Source organism: Pituophis catenifer, unplaced genomic scaffold (assembly GCF_029215685.1).
Source record: "Pituophis catenifer annectens isolate HBS135680 unplaced genomic scaffold, rPitCat1.0.hap2 SCAF_8, whole genome shotgun sequence".
Taxonomy (NCBI): domain Eukaryota; kingdom Metazoa; phylum Chordata; class Lepidosauria; order Squamata; family Colubridae; genus Pituophis; species Pituophis catenifer.
In genome coordinates this window covers 70,327,017-70,347,661 of record NW_027256888.1, presented here as the reverse complement: position 1 = coordinate 70,347,661, position 20,645 = coordinate 70,327,017, and the positions used below count along the sequence as shown (strand labels likewise).

At 43.1% G+C, this 20,645-nt stretch overlaps 1 protein-coding gene across 1 annotated transcript; it reads right to left on the bottom strand.

Annotated features, from left to right (window-relative positions):
- Positions 1-739: 739 nt before the first annotated feature.
- On the bottom strand, positions 740-19,213 carry LOC139320192 (estradiol 17-beta-dehydrogenase 11-like). The gene is made up of 7 exons (XM_070948395.1): positions 18,963-19,213; positions 12,679-12,786; positions 9,952-10,083; positions 6,133-6,239; positions 3,465-3,602; positions 2,136-2,252; positions 740-1,708 (listed from the first exon to the last, which is right to left on the bottom strand). The coding sequence occupies exons 1-7, from the start codon at positions 19,170-19,172 to the stop codon at positions 1,633-1,635; spliced, it is 888 nt and encodes a 295-aa protein (XP_070804496.1). The 5' UTR covers positions 19,173-19,213; the 3' UTR covers positions 740-1,632.
- Between the last annotated feature and the right edge of the window lie 1,432 nt (positions 19,214-20,645).

The window sequence follows — 20,645 nt, the reverse complement described above, 5'->3', positions numbered from 1 at the left end:
CATTCCATGTGTGCCTCTTAAGTCATAACCGTTAGTAGATACTGCTGCATGCTGCATATGAGTTTTATCTATTTGCACTGAGAAATTAGGGTGTTAAAACTTCATGTACCTATCCAGGGGTGAAATGTAAAATTTGTTACTACCGGTTCTGTGGGTGTGGCTTGGGGGGGTAATGTGACTGGGTAGGCGTGGCCAACTTTTTTTTTTTTTAACTTTTCAAAGCATTTTTTCTAATGCTTTGAAAAGCCTCTGCCAATCAGGCAACTCAGCTGGGATCGTCAGAGAGGCTTTTTAAAAAATACCTCTCTGCTGATCAGGCAACTCAGCTGGGAGTTGCCAGAGACTTTTCAAAGCATTGTTTTACCACCTCTTCGGACAAGAGGTTGCAGAAAAAAATGCTTTGAAAAGCCTTTGATGATCCCAGCTGAGCCGTGCAATCATCAGAGGCTTTTTTTTTTTTACTTTTAAAAGCATTTTTTCTTTGGAAAAGGTTGTAGAAAAAATGCTTTTAAAAGTATAAAAAAAAAGCCTTTGATGATCATGCGGCTCAGCTGGGCATGGGGGGGGCAGGGATTTTTGCTACCGGTTCTCCGAACCACCCACCCCCATCACTACCGGATCAGGCGATCCAGTCCGAACCGGGAGCATTTCACCCCTGTACCTGTCCAATCCAATTATTCTGGTTTAAATCCAAGCCGGGATTGCATAAGAATGACATGGGACTCAGCTGCTTGAAGAGTTTATTCGAGAGCACAGAAACAGCACTGGAGATAGCTACAAGTTGGCTGGTAATAGTTATAGAAGAGGTGGTCCTTTGCGATGTGTGTGTGAATGTGCCCTTTACAGTGTTTAATTTCGGTTAACATGCAGCTCCAGTGGGAAAGCATTTATTGTCCAAATATGAATGCAAAGAATAGAAAATTGGTATTTCTTCACTTCAGAAACAGAGGAATGTGGGATGAAGTGATATAGTATGTCAAATGCATGACTGCTTAGGACATGTCTATATTTTGTTTCTACCTATACAATTTCGTACCTGGAAAACATGTGATGTTCCAACCATCCTTGCAATTAATTTCTTGCTCCTTGCTTTGGGTGGATCACTGTTATTTATTTATTTATTTAATTTTGTCAAGCATGTATTAGATAACATATATAAGTATAGACATAACTCATGAGATGGTTCTCAAGAGATTTCTTTAGGTGAAGAAACCTGGATGAGTTTCTACCAAAATCCTTACAACCTTACAATAAATTAACTCTAGAATTTAAAGACAAGGAAGACTCAAAATATTTTATAGTATGAAATAGATGGTATAAATGGATAAACCAAAGGAAAAAAGGGTAAAGATAAGAATTAGGGGAAATGCAAGTAATAAAAAAAAAAAGCACCGTCAGATAGATAGAACAGGTAAATAAGTCACTGTTTGTATATTTGTATATATATGTTAATATAATCACATGTATTTAGTATGTTAGTGTAACTGTGGATTGAAAATGTAAATTTTATGAGTGAGAAAATTTGTATATTTTCTCTTTTTTTTCTTGTTAATATTTTTAAATGAAATAAAGTTTGTTTTTTTAAAATTAAAAAAAAATGCGATTGCAAATTTGGAAAGATTTGATACTTTGTCATTCTCTTTTCTCCATATCAAAACTGATATTCAAAATCTTTTCGAAAGCCACCATAGCATGTTCAGGAAGAATTCTGAAAATAAAAATACAGGAACATTAAATAAAAATCTCAAAATCTACTGTGTTTCCCCGAAAATAAGACCCTGTCTTATATTTTTTTTGAACCCCGAAATAAGCGCTTGGCCTTATTTTCAGGGAGGTCTTATTATTTTGGGGCACATGAAGCGAGGTGGGGCTTCTCTTGCCATCTTACCTGATTTCCAACTCTGTCTCCCTCACCCTAACCAGAGGAAATGGCGGGAACCGGCTGTGCATGCATTTAAATATTTTCAGGGAGGTCTTATTTTCAGGGGAGGTCTTATTTTCGGGGAAACACGGTACTTCAATGCAATACCCTGATGTCACTGCTTGGGTTTTTTTTTTTTTTATATGCCACAACATGTATTTTAAAACTAATTGTCAGTGCAGAAATTCAGTCCTTAAGAACCCTGCATACATACATTTCCATCAGAGAGAACAGTGTAACTGGGGATGGCATAACGATCCTCTTTTGATTGCAGAGTACCCCATCCATGAGCCTCTTTGCAACCGCCTCAGGTTTCAGAATAGGTAATATTCTGGAATTATAATTGTTGATGTTATTAATAGTGAGCAATTAGTTTATTATATTTTAAAACAAGTGACTGCTGGGTTTTGTGGACTACAGTTATCAGTGATACTGATTCTATCTGCTCAAATACGGTGGTGACAAACCAGGGGTGAAATCCAGCAGGTTCTGACAGGTTCTGGAGAACAGGTTGCAGAAATTTTGAACAGTTCAGAGAACCGGCAAATACCACCTCTGGCTGGCCCCAGAGTGGGGTTGGAATGGAGATTTTACAATATCCTTCCCCTGGAGTGGGTTGGGAATGGACATTTTGCAGTATCCTGCCACGCCCACCAAGCAATGCCCACCAGGCCACACCACACCCACCAAGCCACGCCCACAGAACCGGCAGTAAGAAAATTTGGATTTCACCACTATGACAAACCCATGGCCCCAAAGGCGCATGAACACCAGTTCCTCTTTTGCAGCTGCCACGATAACTTATTTTTATTTATAGGAATACTTTTGGCCTTGAAAGCGTTTATGAAAGAGGAAAAAAAAGGGGAAGGGAGAGAGAATGATAGTCCAGCGCCTAGTTCAGAAGTCTGCATACATTGTCCAGAAAAATAAAGTTGCAAGATGGAGGGAAGAAGCTTCTGGTCATGAAAGTTCATCAACTTTCCTCTGGTCACTGAGGTTTACTCTTTCCCACGGCAGCCATTTTGGAAGAAACTCAAAAATATGCTCTCCAGATTCTGTTGGTTTCAAATGGTTAGCAATGTGCATCTAAACCAGTGTTTCTCAACCTTGGCAACTTGAAGACATCTTGACTTCAACTCCCAGAATTCCCCAGCCAGCATGTTGAAGTTGAAGTCTACATGTCTTAATGTCTCTCAACCGTTCCAAGAAGGCTCCGCACCCATTCGCACTACTCAGGTGACCCTGATGACTCAGATAAACTTCCAGGTGGCTTTAACGGCCCTCTGAAAGGAATGGAATTGACCAGCTGTCTGCAAGGAGTATAAATCCTTCCATTCCCCACCATCCAGTCAGAGCTGAAGAAGCTTCTTGGATGAGAAGCGAAATGTCTTCAAAGAAAAACCAGAAAGTCCAGCTACCTTTTGAAAAAGCACCTTTGGGACAACCATGACCTGGATGATTGAGAATCTCCATAGACACATGACTTAAAGTTGCCAAGGTTGGGAAGCTGTTCTATGCTAACTAGACCCATCTTGTCTCTTACCTTGACCGTGGGTTTTTTACAAGCCCCGTGCTTATAAAATATGGACATATGTAGGTAGTCTTGATCCCATTTTTTCCCAAAGCAGATAATTCTTTGGTAAAGCCTTTGTGAAGCCCTACAGCAGCAAACTTGCTTGAACTAAACAGGAGAGGAGAATTAGGGGAGAAAAGAATCTTAATCCTTCTATTAAAGCAGTTAAAACCAATTCAAAACTGTAACAACTGTTGTGGCCCGCCAGTGGCCAGCGGAGCTGGCAGCAGATTCGAACAGTGAGGAGGTTGGGGAGGCAAATGGGCCAGTCCTGGAGTCTGGGGAAGGCTCTGATGAGGGCTCTGCGTCGGAGGCAGAGAGGGGGCCAGGGCTGGATGCCAGTTATCAGCTGCCTTCGGAGTCAGACATCAGTGAGGCAGACAAACAACTGGAGCCTGTTCCCAGTGTGTGCATGCACAGAGGGGCCAGACGAAGGGAACAGCTAAAGAACAAGGATCGACTTGGGAGTAAGGCCACAGGTGGATGATGAAGGGCCCCTCCCAGAGGGAATAAAAGAGCGAAAGGGGAGTGGAGTTTGCAGGAGGCAATTCGTTCGCTTAATTGGTTCGTAACTCTCCATGAAACCTTGCCAAGTTTTGAAGATATCGGCCTGGCAGCTCCCCAAGCCAGATAAGGTCTGTGACTGTAAATCACAGTCTTGATAGACTTTGCTGGATGTGAATGAGAAGAATTCACAATAACTTAATAAAAAGGGGTTTTTGTCGGGACAAGGAGTCTGCTTCGTGGTTTGGGGAAGCCTAGGTCAGAACAACAACAAAAAGATAGGAAAGAATGCAATTAAACCTATACAGGCCCTTCATGGGCTTCCCAGGCCCAAAATTCTGAGGGTTTTCCAGAAGGCCAACAGATTTGAGGCCAACCTCACCTCAGGGGAAACGATACTCCAAAGAATGGGTCCCCCACCAAATGCGCACTGCATGCGCATGCTAAGTGCGCACCAAACGGAGGCTTGGGAAGGTAAGTAGAACAGCGAGGGGGGGAATCAGCTGTGCCGCGCGATTTAGCTTCACTAGAAAGCAGGATTTCCTCAACTCCACAGCACAGCTGATTGTCGGAAATACTGGTTTGTCTAAACTGGTAGCTTTTTTTAACTACCAGTTTCCTCGAACCAGTAGTTTTTATCATTACTGGTTCGCCTGAACCTAGAGCGAACTGGTAGCATTTCACCCCTGGTGGGAATGTATAAATCACCATCACTTAGATCAGGGGTGTCAAACTCGCGTGACATATCGTGACTTTTTTCCCCTTTGCTAAAGCAGGCGTGGGTGTGGCCAGCACGTGACGCATCTGGCCCACGGGTCGCGAGTTTGACACCCCTGACTTAAATAAATGCAATAAGTCCTTCAAGAAACTTATGAACAAGCTTACAAAGTGAAGCAACAGAATATGGACCAGAGTTTTATGTAACTCTGATCTGATGGCTTTTTTCTCTCAGGAACTTCAGCAATAAAAGAAAATATATGTAGGTCAGGGTTGAACTGTGGAGTCCTTGGTGGTCCCTGAGCTTCGTTGTTTTCTTGAAGATGTTTCATTACCCAGCGAGGTAATATTTTTAGTGCTAGAAGGGTGTGGGGTTTAATCTCTGTTTATAATCTACAGGTAGTCCTCAACGTATGACCACAATTGAGCCCAACATTTATGTTGCTAAGTGAGAAATTTGTCAAGTGAGTTTTGCCCCATTTTACAACTTTCCTTGCCACATTTGTTAAGTGAATCACTGCAGTTGTTAAATGAGTAACACAGTTGTTAAGTGAATCTGGCTTTCTTGTTGACTTTGCTTGTCAGAAGGTTGCAAAAGGGGATCACCTGACCCCGGGACACTGCAACTGTCATAAATGTGAGTCAGGTGTCAAGCATCCGAATATTGGCCATGGGGATACTTTCTATCTTGTCTTGCATGTCTCTTTTTAAAAATACCCCATATACCGTATTTTTCGGAGTATAAGACGCACCGGAGTATAAGACGCACCTTAGTTTTTGGAGAGGAAAATAAGAAAAAAGCTGATTGGTGGGTGGATTGGTTTCCCGGAATACCCCCAATCAGCTGTTCCCAAAGGTGAAATTTAGCAGCAGTTTCGTTGGTTGTGAGCTCTGTGCCTTGCTTATTTTACTGCCTCTGAAAGCCTCCAAAACAAAGCTTCAGTAAAAAAGCCTCTGAAACTTCCTTTCAGAGGCTTTTTTTCAGAAGCTTCATTTCGGAGGCTTTTTTTCTGAAGCTTCGTTTCTGATGCTTTTTTCAGCCTTTGAAACCTCCATTTGAGAGGCTATATTCGGAGTATAAGACACACCTAGATTTTCACCCTCTTTTCTGGGGGAAAAAGGTGCTCCTATACTCCAAAAAATATGGTAAATACTCCCATTACAAAATCCTGTTTTATTAGTCTGCCATTATGCCAGCATTTCCTGCACGTCAGAGGGAGGTCAGTATAATTTGCCTCCCAATTCTATTCTCGGAACTAGCATGAAGCAAAAATGGCACAAAAGAGCCATATTAATATTGACACAGTTTCTAAAAAAAAAAACCTTCTTTCTCTTTAAAGCTCTTAAGGGCATTTTTCTTCCAAAACAAGCTATTTTTTTTATTTTAATAGGAAAAAAACACAACTCTTATACTTACCAATAAGGCAACAGAAAAGGAATCGACACTAGCCCAGCAGTTGATGCAACAGTGACAATATGACCATGGTTAGTTTTCATCATAGCTGGCAGAAAAGCTTTTATTGTCTGTAATGAAGATTTCACATGTGACCAAAAAAAAAGAAAGAAAAGAAAAAAAAAGAAAGTACAACATCTCACATTGTCAGATGGTTACATTTCTGCATTTTTTCATTCAAAAGCACACATACTCTTAAACTGAATAATTCACATGCAAGCTATTTATAAGTAGATGATTTCTCCCCCTTCAATAATCATTGGAAGCAGTTTTATACATACCATGGTGTATGTGATACAGGAGCATTGATGAATACATACGAATTAACTTTCTTAAAATATACTATTTTTTCGTATGCAGTAATTGGATTGACTAGCACTGATGATGTTAACTGGTTTGGGTAATGAAACATCTGCAAGAAAACAAGCTCAGAGAGCATCAAGGACCCACATTTCAACCCTGAGCTACAAATTGTTGTGGCCTGCCAGCAGCCAGCAGATTCGGATAGTGAGGAGGTTGGGGAGGAACGTGGGCCAGTCCTGGAGTCTGGAGAAAGCTTGGACAATGGCTTTGAGTCAGAGGCAGAGAGGGGGCCAAGGCCATCTGGTAGTTCTTTCCTGCCTCCGGTGTGCTCTGACCTAGGCTTCCTGAGTCATTAAAACACAAGAGTAATCACAAAAACCTCTTTTATTGCAACAACTGTGAATTCTGTTCATTCAGGCTCAACCCATCCAAGACTGAGTGGCTGTGGTTTCCGACGTCCCGATATAGTCAGTTGACGCCATCACTGACTATTGGGGGCGAATCATTGGCCCCCACGGAGAGGGCTCGCAACTTGGGCGTCCTCCTGGATTCACGGCTGTCTTTAGAAGAGCACTTGACGGCCGTGACCGGGAGGATTTTTCATCAGGTTCGCCTGATTCGCCAGTTGCGTCCCTTTCTGGATCGGGACTCGTTACGCACGGTCACTCATGCCCTTGTCACCTCCCGCCTGGACTATTGCAATGCTCTCTACATGGGGCTCCCCTTGAGGAGCACCCGGAGGCTCCAACTGGCGCAGAGTGCGGCCGCGCGGGTGGTTATGGGAGCGACATGGCGTTCCCATGTAACACCTCTTCTGCGCGAGCTGCACTGGCTCCCGGTGGTCTTCCGGGTGCGCTTCAAGGTTTTGGTTACCACCTTTAAAGCGCTCCATGGCTTAGGACCCGGGTACTTGCGGGACTGCCTACTACCACCAATAGCCTCCCACTGGCCGGTACGCTCCCATAGAGAGGGGCTCCTCCGGGTGCCGTCAGCCAAACAATGCCGACTGGCGGCCCCCAGGGGGAGAGCCTTCTCTGTGGGGGCACCTACTATCTGGAACGAGCTCCCCCCAGAGATACGGAGGATCCCGGATCTGCGCACCTTCCGCCGCGCCTTAAAGACCTTACTATTTCACCAGGCCGGCCTGGCCTAAATTTCCCCCTCTTTTATAAAAGATTTTTAAAATTTTAAATATCTTTTAGTATTTATATATTCAATTTTAAATTGGTTTTAAAAGTTTGGGGTTTTAAATTTGTCGGGGCCAAAATTATTTAATTTGATTTTATTCTATTTTTAAATTTTGTATTGTATGTGTTTTTATTGTTTGGCTGTGCACCGCCCTGAGTCCTTCGGGAGTAGGGCGGTATAGAAATCTAATAAAATGAAATGAAAAAATGAAATTCACAGCTGAGTCCCAATTAGTTATAAAGAGTCCTTCGGAAGAAGTCCTTCGGGATAATCACCCACCTTTATCTCCCTTGACATGCTGCCAAAGACCTAATTGGCAAAGCCTCAGGGAATCCAGAATCAGAGCTTCAGGCTTTAAACTGAACTGAATGAACAAACGTTACTTCCTGCAAAGGCCCATGTGCCTTTGCTTCTCTTTTAAGTCTTATGGGAGGGGCCAATCATCTCCCAGCCCTACTCCCGAGTTGTCCCCTTTGTTTTAGCTGTTCTTGCCTTCTGGCAGCTCTGTGCATGCGCGCACTGGGAACAGGTTCCTCTTCCTTGCTGAGGTCTGACTCTGGAGGCTCCGGAGGCAGCACATACTTCTCAGATGGCCCTTTCTCTGCCTCTGATGCAGAGCCCTCGTCTGAGCCTTCCCCAGACTCCAGGATTGGCCCATGATCCTCCCCAGCCTCCTCACTGTCCGACTCTGCTGCCAGCTCTGCAACATGGAGTCTCCGGAGTCTGACATCAGCGAAGCAGAAAAACAGTGTGAGCCTGTTCCCAGTGTGCACATGCGCAGAGCTGCCAGGAGACAGGAACAATTAAGGAAACAGGGTCGACTTGGGAGTAAGGTTTGGAGATGATTGGCCCTTCCCATTAGACATAAAAGAGAAGCGAATGGGACATGAGCTTTTGCAGGAAGCAATTAGTTCATCTGGCTGATTCAAGATTTGAAAATTCTGTTTGTGACTCTGTGCCAAGTTTGGCCTTGCCTTGCGTCTGCAATTGGCTCTTTGGCAGCGTTCCATGTGAGATAGGTGGGTGTTGATAACTTCCTCTGAAAGACTGTTTGTCAAGCCTTGCGGACTGTAAATGAAAGTAATTTACAGCCGTATGAATTAAAGAGGTTTGCCGGGACTAAGTTTGTGCTGTTTACTTTCTAAGGAAGTAGGTCAGAACACAAATATTCTCGTTTATTAGTAATAGGAAATATTTAACGTCAGTCATAGGCTATTTCTTTGATACTAACTTGATCTGGAATTATCTGGCTTTGAGGTTTAATTATACTGGGTCTTCTCCCATCCAAGTTCAGACTCGGTTTTTGCACAGTGAGACCACCATAATAGCAATAGCAATAACACTTAGACTTATATACCGCTTCATAGTGCTTTTAAAGCCCTCTCTAAGCGGTTTACAGAATTAGCACGTTGCCCCCAACAATCTGGGTTCTCATTTTACCGACCTTGGGAGGATGGAAGGCAGAGTCAACCTTGAGCCGGTGAGATTTGAACTGCTGAACTGCAACTAGCAGTCACTGAAGTAGCCTGCAGTGCTGCACACTAACCACTGCGCCACCTCGGCTCTTGAGATAATAATCTCAAGGTTAGAATAGTACATTGAGATCTTTGAGACAGCCCTCAAAAAGAGATTGGATACAGCCATTGGCCTAAAGTATGGTAATACAGATGATGAAGGGCTTTCAAGAGACATTGTAGCAGTGGCCCCCAATCTTTTGGGCACCGGGGATTGGTTCCGTGGAGAGAGGGGTTTTTTTTTGCAGACTGGAGGGGACGTGGTTTTGCATTCTTCCTGCATCCCGCGGATGGGACTTTGCTTTTTTTTTGTGGCCCGGTTTCTGGCATGCCGCAACCCAGTGCTGGTCCCCTGACGGGGGGCTGGGAACCCCTCCATCAGCGGTGAAATCTGGTCGGATCTATCCGGCTCACACGAACCGGTAGTGCCGGCAGTGGGAGGCTCTGTCCACCTGCCGGGACATCATTATGTCCCGTTTTTGACTCTCTGCGCATGCGCAGAAGACTCTGTGCGTGTACAGAAGAGGTGCATGCGCACGGTGCGTTTGCGCTCCCGCACGGTCCCGTTCCCAAACCGGTAGCAAAGGTAAGTGGATTTCACCGCTGCCCTCTATTATAGTACTGCTGTGCTGAACTGGCAGATGACCCTCATTTTAACCTTCCCCAACATATTTTTAGTTAGGATCATGCTTTAAGGTACTGTAAGCTCAATTAAGCTTGAGCACTGAATTCCTAATATTAACTAAATAGTAAAATATAAGTTCTCAGTGATACTTACCCAGTAATGACCTAGAATGTTGGTATCATGTATTTTTTGTATTTGCTTGTCTGGGGTGGAAAGCAGTTCTCCTGTTGCTGCCACACCGGCATTATTCACTAAAATAGTAACATCTCCAACATCTTTTTTTACCTTTAAGTTAAGAAACAGAAATTATTAAATTTTGCACTGGTTAAATTTGGTTTTCTTCCCCCCCCCTTTTTTTTTTTGGTGCTGCCATACAGATCTTGCACAGACTGAATATTTTAAAAGAAAAAAACCCTGCACATTTACATTGGCATTCTACAGATGTGCTGTAATTCAGTATGTTGGCACTAGAATTTTGGGAGCTGAAGTCTCGACACATCTGGATAGTCATGTCAATCTGATTTAGAGGGCAAGCGACACAATCAGCCCATACGTACAACGATTATATGAAGAAACTATATTTGTAAAACCAAAGCCCTTTTTTTTTTTTTGTTTTAAAATTTTGTTGGCTCCTTGCTGGACTTGAACTAATTGCCAGGACCTGCTGCCTTAGCAGACTGAGGAAAATACTCAGGGATGATTCGCACCCTGGTCAGCACTTCTTTACTTTCCTACCATCGGGCAGGAGATATAGAAGCATAGCCAGACGAATGAATAGGCTGAAAAATAGCTTTTATCTGTGGGCTGTCAGACTTCTGAACGCAACGTAACATCATAATTAGGTTTAATATGATAGTCTTGCAGGACCAGTGCAACATGTTCATACCGATGTAATATAGTATAATGTTATATATACTGCTCAAAAAAATAAAGGGAACACAAGCAGAAGACACCCGAGATCTGAATGAATGAAATAGCCTTATTAAATACTTTGTTCGTTACATATAGTAGTTTTGTGGTCCCTTTAGGTGTTTGAGCAGTGTATAAACTACTGTATGTAAAGAACAAAGTATTTAATAAGGCTATTTCATTCATTCAGATCTCGGATGTCTTCTGCTTGTGTTCCCTTTATTTTTCTGAGCGGTGTACATGTATATGTATATGGGAATCAGTGGTGGGTTGCCCCTGGTTTGGACCGGTTCACAAGAATCGGTAGTAAAACCGTCGGGAGGCCCAGTCCACCACCCCAGATGTAGTCATCGGCGATCTGTGCATGCGCACAGATCCCATTGCAAACCGGTAGTAAAGGTAAGTAGAACCCACCCCTGATGGGAATGTGTGCTAGGTATTACTTATTAATTACTTATTATTTAATTACTTATTATTCAACCGCAATAATAGATACAAACAATAGATACAAATTCAAGGTAAACCGCTCCAAACTCGATTGCAGAAAATACGACTTCAGCAACAGAGTGGTCAATGGCTGGAATGTACTACCTGACTCTGTGGTTTCTTCCCCAAACCCCTAAAACTTTAACCTTAAACTGTCTACTGTCGACCTCACCCCATTCCTAAGAGGTCTGTAAAGGGCGTGCATAAGCACACCAGAGTGCCTACCGTCCCTGTCCTACTGTCCCCATTTATTCGTACTCATTTCCTGTGTTCATGTCCATGTTTATACATGTTCATGTGTTCATGTCCATGTTTATATATGTTTTCTCGTCCATGTTTGACAAACTAAAAAAAAATAAAAAATTGGATTTTGCCTGCATCCTGCAAATGGGGGTTCGCTTGTTTGGGTGGCCTGGTTTCTGGCATGTTGTGGCTCGGTACCGGTCCATGGACTGGGGGTTGGGAACAACCAGGACAAAAAGCCTTCCTCAGAGTAAAGATTATGCTTGTGGCTGGCATTTTACGTTGCAGCATGACAACTATTTCCTTTTTAATTAAAAGAATTTGTAAGGCATGCGGTGAGGGTCATGGAAAGTGTTTGTAGGCACAAAAGCAACTCCTCCCTCCACATGATGAACAGCAAATCTAGCCAGTGCTGGAACTCTCCATTCACACGATATAGTTTGCACCCATCTATAAGATTTTTGAAATATTAATATATATCTATACCAGGGGTGAAATCTAAAATTTCTTACTACCGGTTCTGTGGGCGTGGCTTGGTGGTGGTGGGGTAATGTGACTGGGTGGGCATGGCCAATTTTTTTAAAAAAACTTTTAAAACCATTTTTTTCTATAATCTCTTCGGCTAAGAGGTTGTAAAAAAATGTTTTCAAACGGCTCTGACGATCCCAGCTGAGATCCCTGATCAGCTTTAAAAAAAAGCCTCTGCCGATCAGGGAACTCAGCTGGGATCGTCAGAGCATTTAAAAGAAAAAAAGGTTTTTTTCCTTTTAAATGCCTTTGACGAGCCACACGATCATCAGAAGCTTTTTTTTTTTTACTTTTAAAAGCATTTTTTCAGCCGTAGTTGTAGAAAAAATGCTTTTAAAAGTTAAAAAAAAAAAGCTTTTGATGATTGTGCGGCTCAGCTGGGCATGGGGGGGGGGGCAGGGAGGCGGGGATTTTTGCTACCGGTTCTCCGAACCACCCACCTCCATCGCTACCGGATCGGATGATCCGGTCCGAACCAGGAGCATTTCACCCCTGATCTATACTAAGTAAAAAATGAAAAAATACCAATACCCAATTTGGAAAAACTTTGATCACTATTATTTGTTATTGTAACTATATCATACTGAATAGGAGGGAAAAAAGCAGTCTCTATGCTCCTTAGAATGTGATCATCTTTTTTCTTAAAGCTTGTTTTCCAAAACTTTATAAAAACCAGGGGGAAAAACACAGACATTTACTGTACAGATTTCTCACTTTCTCAGCCGCACTGTAGATTTCCTCTTTCAAACTGCAGTCCACCACATAAGGATATGCTTCGATTCCCAGCTTTCTGCAGTCTTCAGCTGTTTCCTCTAGGCAACTCTACAAACAGTAAAAAGGATAAATATAATTCGCTTCTTTGCGGTCTGCTAACAAAATATTACTGAATCAAAGAAGGGGGGAAAAGGTTATTACAGTCTCAGCAAGATCATAGTTCCAGAAGTTAAAGTTTATCTATGACCAGTATTCTGAATTGACCAGTATTCAAATATTCTGAAGGGTCACGGATTGGCTTCACTGAAAGGATGCTTGCCTTCTACATGGACTAGAGCAGTGATGGTGAACCTTTTCGGCACCGAGTGCCCAAACTGCAACGTGTATGCATGTGCGCGTGCTGGAGCGCTGAAAACAAGGAGAGCTGGCCAGCACGCATGCGTGCGCTGGCCAAGCTGGTCTTTGTGCGTGCCGGAGCATCGGAAACCCAAACACCACCTGGCCGGCGCGTGCATGCCTATTTTTGGCTGTTTTTCATGTCGTTTTCTGGCGCTCCAGTGCCCGCAAAGACCAGCTGGTCGACACACATGTGCATGCTGGAAACCAGCAGAGCAGCCGACAACGGCACACGTGCCCACTGAGAGGGCTCTGTGTCCACCTCTGGCACGCATGCCATAGGTTTGCCATCACGGGACTAGCGTGTTAATTGAATCAACGGGAGAGCCATCTCCACTTTACCCTGTCCAATGAGTAGTTGGAACTAGTTCTTGTGACCCAGGCCCAAGTAAGTAGTAGGAAAATCAGGCAGTGAAAAAACAAACAAACTTTATTCAAACAGCTGAGAATTACTTCATTCCCAGCGTCTTTCAACTAAATTAAAGCAAATTCCTTCCAACACAAATTCCTCAGTCCTATCGCAAACCTTGGTCCAATTAGGCAAACTGCCAAAGGCCTTTTTTTGGCAAACATTCAGAAGTCACAGATACAAAAATAAATGCAAGATGTAGATGAAGAAGACAAAGCTACCAACATTGTTTTCTGACAAAGCCCAAATGCCGTTGCTGGTCTGTTTTAAGACTTATGGGAAGGGCCACTAATCTCTTGGCCCTACTCCTGACTTGTCCTCTTTGCTTGAGCTGCTTTTGCCTTCTGGCAGCTCTTCTCATGCGTGCATTAGGAACAGGCTCCTCCTGTTCCTCTGCCTCACTATCAGTCTGGAGGCTCTGGAGTCCGCACCTCACTCCCTGATGGCCCTGACCCCATCTCTGCCTCCGACGCAGAACCCTCATCCAGGCATTCCCCAGCCTCCAGGACTGGCCCATGTTCTTCCTCAGCCTCATCGCTGTCCGACTCCGCTGCCAACTCTGCAGGCTGCTGGCAGACCACAACACTAGTTGGCCACATGTGTAGAACCTTTAGGCTCCCACCATTGGCCATGCCCAGTTTGTCTCCAGCCACCCGCCTCAGTCCATTCACAGGCAGCTTTCCTCCTCCGCTGACCCTCTCCTGGCGATTCTCCCTGGCCAATGCTCCATCCCTGCACCACCACAAGCTACGCGCAGGCAGTGTTTGTCTGCCCCCCACCCCAAATCTTGCTCTCTTCCGTAACCTGTCACCAATAACATCCTCCTCCCAGTCCCCTCAGTCACCCTTCCCAGCACCATCATTGCCACCTGCCACCCGATTGGCTGGTGGTTCCTTGGGGCGAAACACCGGGACAAACAGTGTCTCAGCAAATGGGCCAGGTTGAAGGGTGAGGGGTGGAGGGCCAGAGGCCCATTGGCCAGGGAGAATCGCCAGGGGAAGGCCAGCGGAGGAAAGCTGGCTGTGAATGGGCTGAGGATGTGGCTGGAGGAGAACTGGCGCGGCCAATGGTGGGAGCCTAAAGGTCCCATTCTGTTGGCCACTATGCATGTTCCATTTTCATCAGGGGATTCATTGTGTCTTGGGACACAAGGATGATTTAGAGCAATGGTGCCCCAACCTTTTGGGCACCAGGGACTGGTTCCGTGGAGAGGGTTTTTTTTCCGTGGAATGGAAGGGGTGTGGTTTTGCATGCTGCCTGTGTCCCACGGATGGGGACTTCGCTTGTTTGAGCGGCCCAGTTGCTGGCATGCCTCGGATCTGGCTGGTCCACAGACTGGGAGTTGGGAACCCCAGATTTAGGATCATGTAGTCTTAGTATGATCACCTATAAAATTCTATTCTAATGTATGGAGCATTGAGACTCATCTCAAGTTTCCACAGATGTGCCTGGCCTGAATAGCTTCTATTGGAAGGAACTGAGTCATCCCTTGAGATCAGTAATAAAAGTACCATCAATAAAATCATTTGTTTCCTGTTTCAGTGTGATTGTAATCTTGGAATGTCTCAAACTAGTTCATAATGTTGAACAACACAAGGCATTCTAAGTGTTCTTGTTAAGCATGTAGCAGGAAGCCAGGGACCCACATATGTATTTAATCTATTTAATTAACACCTTTTGCTCACTGAATACTACATTGTCTAAATATTTTATTTTCTCTGGCTTCTTACAGCCCACTAATCAGTAGTTCTAGAAGGTAATATTTGACTTAGAGGTGAAGACACCATTCAGGTTAGAACATAGAATAATAGAGGTGTTGGGGCATCCCAACACCAACAGCATGGCAAGAGATAATATCTTTTTCTTTTGTGAGCTTCTGTTTCATCATTTGCAGGGAAATAATAACTTTATTGTCATAATAATAACTTTACTGTCATTGTATGTGTATACACAGTATACCCATACAACGAAATTCACTTAACACCCAAAGACCAGGTCCAACACACATAACAATCCCCAAACACACTCCCACCCACCACAACACCCCACTCCTAAACCACCCAAACATCCACACAACAGACCAAGTAATGCTGTCCAACAGCTCACTGATGGTGGCCCTTTAGTTCATTGTTGAGTGCAATTATAACTCTGGGATAAAAACTATTCAGAAAACGTGTGGTCCGAGTTTTAATTGTTCTGTATCTTCTGCCAGAAGGCAACAGTCCAAAAAGATTGTAAGCAGGATGGGAAGAGTCTCTGAGAATGTTATGCAACTTTCTCAAACAGCGAGATTTGAAGATGTCGTCCAGGGCTGGTAGCTGAAGTCCGATGATATTCTGGGCAGTTTTAATGATTCTCTGTAGAGCTTTTTTGTCCGCTACAGAGCTTCTCCCATACCAATGCTAGAATGCCGTATGTCAGGACACTCTCAATGATGCTGTGATAGTAGGACAGAAGTAGATGCTGAGATAGATTTATCTTCCTGAGCATTCTCAGGAAGTACAGCTTCTTCTTTGTCTTCTTCACAAGCATGTTAGCATTCGTAGTCCATGAGAGGTCCTTCAAGATATAAATCCATGAGGTCCTTCGAGAAACAAAAGCTCACGAAAGAAACTCCACAGAGATCTGACCTGGGGCAATAGCTACAGGTTTGGTTGAACCAGTAGTTTAAAAAGTTACCAGTTCAGTTGACTGGTAGTTTAAAAAAGCTACTGGTTCCTACGAAGCGGTATTTTCGACGATCAGCTGTGCCGCGGGGTTTAGTTTTGCTAGAAAGCAAGAAATCCTGCTTTCTAGTGAAGCTGAATCGCGTGGCACAGCTGATCCCCCCCTCGCTTTTGGTGTGCCTCCTTTTGGTGTGCATTGCACATGCGCACGCAGTGCAAGTTTGGCACGCAGCGCGCATGCACAGCCAGCAAACCGGTTCAGATTTCATCACTGCTACAGACGTACATTAAGAACAAACAGCAGCAGTCCAGTCACTCCTGTGCTTCAAAAGCCTGCCTGAATGAAAGTACAGGTAGTCCTTGACTTACAACAGTTCGCTTAGTGACCGTTCGAAGCTACAACCGCAGTGAAAAAAGTGACTTAGGACCGTTATTCACACTTATGACTGTTACAGCGTCCCCATGGTCACGTGATTTACATTTGTGTCAGCTGGACAACTGACTCACATTTATGACGGTTGCGGTGTCCTGGGGTCCTGTGATCCCTTTTTGTGACCTTCAGACAAGCACAGTCAAGGGGGAAACTAGATTCACTAAACAATCGTGTGACTAATTTAACAGCTGGAGGGATTCACTTAACAAATGTGGCAAGAAAAGTCTTCACGTGGGGCAAAGCTGACTTAACAAATTTCTCATTTAGCAGCGTAAATGTTGGACTCAATTGTGGTTGTAAATTGAGGATTATCTGTATTTTCATTTAGCAGCGTAAATGTTGGACTCAATTGTGGTTGTAAATTGAGGATTATCTGTATTTTCACAGCCTTGTGAAATATCTGAAATGAGGAGCTTGGGTGCACTTTATGTTTGAATGTAAATTCTTGATTTACTTTAAAAAAAAAGAGCATGTACAAACAAAATGCAACAACACGGCATACTGCTTCTTGTAAAGAATTAAAATCAAGAATATAAGAACACCACAGAAATGTTTTCCTGAATAGAGACAAAGGTTGCATTAGTACTGGATGAGCTGGTTCAAAGTCTTTATTGCATGTAATAACAGAATATCAGAGTTGGAAGAGACCTTTAGACTTCAGGAAGGAGATCCTATATGCCAGTGATGGCTAATCTTTTTGCCATCGCATGCCAAAAACGGGGCGAGTGCAGAGGATCACGCATGCAGGTTCCCACACCCATAATTCAATGCACCCCGGCCCCCCCCGCACATGCACGTTTGACCCTCCCACGCTCCCCACGCTTTTTTTTTTTTTTTTTTGCTTTAATTTATATGCCGCCCTTCTCCGGAGACTCAGGGCAGCTTACAATGCGTTAAGCAATAGCCTTCATCCTTTTGTATATTTATACAAAGTCAGCTTATTGCCCCCACAATCTGGATCCTCATTTCACCTACCTTTGAAAGGATGGAAGGCTGAGTCAGCCTTGAGCCTGGTGAGATTTGAACTTGCAGAAATTGCAAGCAGCAGATGTTAATAACAGTGCTTTAGTCCACTGTACTACAGGCTTTTGGCACATAATGGTCCAGTAGGCCTGTTTTTCACCCTCCCCAGGCTCCAGAGGCTTTTTTGGAGCCTGGGGAGGGCGAAAACAGCCTTCTCTACCCGGAGGCCCTCCGGAGGCCGGAAACAACCCATTTCCTGATTTCTGGTGGGCCTGGAAAGCCTGAAAATCAGTTGCCCGACGTGCACATGCGTGCTGGAGCTGAGCTGGGACAACGCTCACATGCCCACAGATATGGCTCCACGTGCCACCCGTGGCACGTGTGCAGTGGTGGGATTCAGCCAGTTTGCACCACTTCGGGAGAACCGGTTGTTAACTTTCAGAGCAGTTTGGCAAACTGGTTGTTGGAAGAAATCATTAGGGCAGAGAACCGGTTGTTAAATTACTTGAATCCCACCACTGCACGCATGCCATAGTTCACCAACACGGCTATATAAAATTTCAGACACGTGGCTGTCCAGTCTCTTCTTTTTTTTATTATTATTAAACAGTTTTTTATTAAGTAAACATTAAAAACATTGGACACAGTGTAACCATCCTGGTCTTGTCACATCCATACATATTTTTAACATAACAAATATAATTACTATTTAACATACGTTGCTACTTTGTTCTTATAAACATATATCCCTTGTCCTCATTTACATATTTGTCTAACTATTGTCCAGTTCTACGAACCCTTAATCTTATTTTTGTTCCAACTCCTTTTCTCCTTTCCAACCATTGGTACACTTTGTTCCAAATTTTATAGTATTCTGTCTCATCCTTGTTTTTGAGTTCTAGTGTCAGCCTGTCCATGTCTGCACATGTCAAGATTTTCTTTATTATTTCTTCTTGGAGCATCAATCCAAGTTTTGGGGGACCTTTTTGTATGGTCTCTACATTATTTTTTACAATCCCTCCCTCCCTCCAGACTTTTTATAAAATAGAAAGCAACCTGACACAGGTCCAGATATATTTTTCTTAGTGCTGATTAATGTGAGGATGGTTACTTGATTTATACTTTTTACTAAACTGTGCCGAATACTAGGTAAACATATTTTATGCCGTTTATTTAAAGTTTGAAATAAAACCAGTATTATTTCTGCGAATTAGACACCCTTATTTCTACAAGCTGCTTTCCTATTTTCCAAACGTAACAGAAAGTGTACTGTATTTCCGTTGAAACTGGTCCCACAGATATCTTTAGATATCTATAGAATAAGCTTTTTGCTTATTCTTCTTTCTCTCCCTCCCTTCCCCCCCCTTTTTTCCTATCTTGTTTATTCACTAATTCTAACATAGAATCATTGCCATACCTTGTTTACGTCCCAGAGGACCAATCGGCTTCCATGTTTGCCAAATTCAAAGGCGATGAGTCTTCCGATGCCGCTTGCAGCTCCAGTGACAAGGACAATTTCACCAGCCACAGATTTTCTCTTCACAGGAATAAAACATTTCACCAAAGCTTCAATATAACAATAGGTTGCAAAGACTGCAAACCAGAGGAAATGGAGTACGGTATGCATTCTTGCTTTCTTCTACAAATGTGATTTGACAAGACTGTTGGGAGAACTTTGGAATAATCTGCAGTAGGCTATACACCTGCCAAGTAGAGTTCATGGAAAACTCCACCCTATGCAGATCCACTTACAAAATGAAGCAGGGGAGTAAATACATCCGCTCTTTGAAGTTTATAATAACAAGCCTGTTGGCAGAGAGATGTCACTAGGTATCCTTTTCAAGCAATCCTTTTTCTTTCAGCAGTCCTGACGCACAGAATTTTATAATAGGATACAGGATAATATTATTCAATTTTTCCATTCCTTCTTCCATTAAAAAAAAAATACAGAATAGCTGCACAGTAGTTTTTGAATTAGAAGGAATAGCAGCTGTTGGGTAAAACTGAACAGTAATATGTTTAGGATTTTTTAAAAAAGGAGGAAGTTGTTCTGTATACTGTATTTGTCACCTTGAGTTGTTTTTAAAAACAATAAAAGGCGGGATATAAACAAACGAATAAATAAATAAACCAAGAGAACGTATTTGCATAAAATGGAGAGATGGCAGTTGTTTGTAAAACAGGATTAATCAAACAGATTTTTTAAAAATAATGACAACTAATCGTAACAGTAATATAGAATCACACAGAATTTTTTCCCTTTTCCTCTCCTTAATGGTGCTTTCACCCCTTTCGTGGGACTTTTTTCTGATATTCAGTGGAAATGTCCCTACCCATCCTTAAGTTGGCAAATAACTAAGGATAAAACCTGCTATTTCCATTATTGATCCTGATCCTGCCTTTATTGTCTCTGTTCTTGGATCCGGTCAGACTTCTAACTTCCTTCCATATAACTGGTTGAAAACCCAACATGCGTTATGCCCCTTCAGGCTGTTTTTGGATAGAAACAGCATGAAGAGGATAAACTAATTTACTATTGGAATAATTTAAAGGTGCGTCAGAAAATAAGACCACATCCTGAAGACGTGGTCCAAACAAAAATGCCACCAGACCATATCTATGCCACGGTTTGATGCAAGTGGGAAATGAATAGTGGATTTAACTGTCCTTAGAACCCATCACGATCTGGATGGAACAACAACAACAAAAATTCCAAAATTGCTGTGCTTTAGCAAATATTCACAATTTGGAACAGCAAGTGATTCAGAAGGAGGCACTTTGTCTACTAGCAGATCAGCCCTGCCCCTGCAGAATAACCCTCATTCTGAAATCACTGCCTTGGTTACCATTAGATTTCTGGGTCAAATTCAAAGTTATAAAGCTCTAATTGTCTCCCTTCTGGTATGACGCAAAACTTATTTCATCCTGCCCTAATTCATTTTTGTACACCTTCCTCAAGTAGTTTGATTTGGTTTGGATATGCACTTTGATTATGCAGCCCAGTAGCTCATGATTCCAGGTAAGCCTCCTACAGAAAATTCTTGGGGAAATCCGAAGGCCCAATAACAGCAACAGGTCAAAAATTCATTCAGTAGCAATC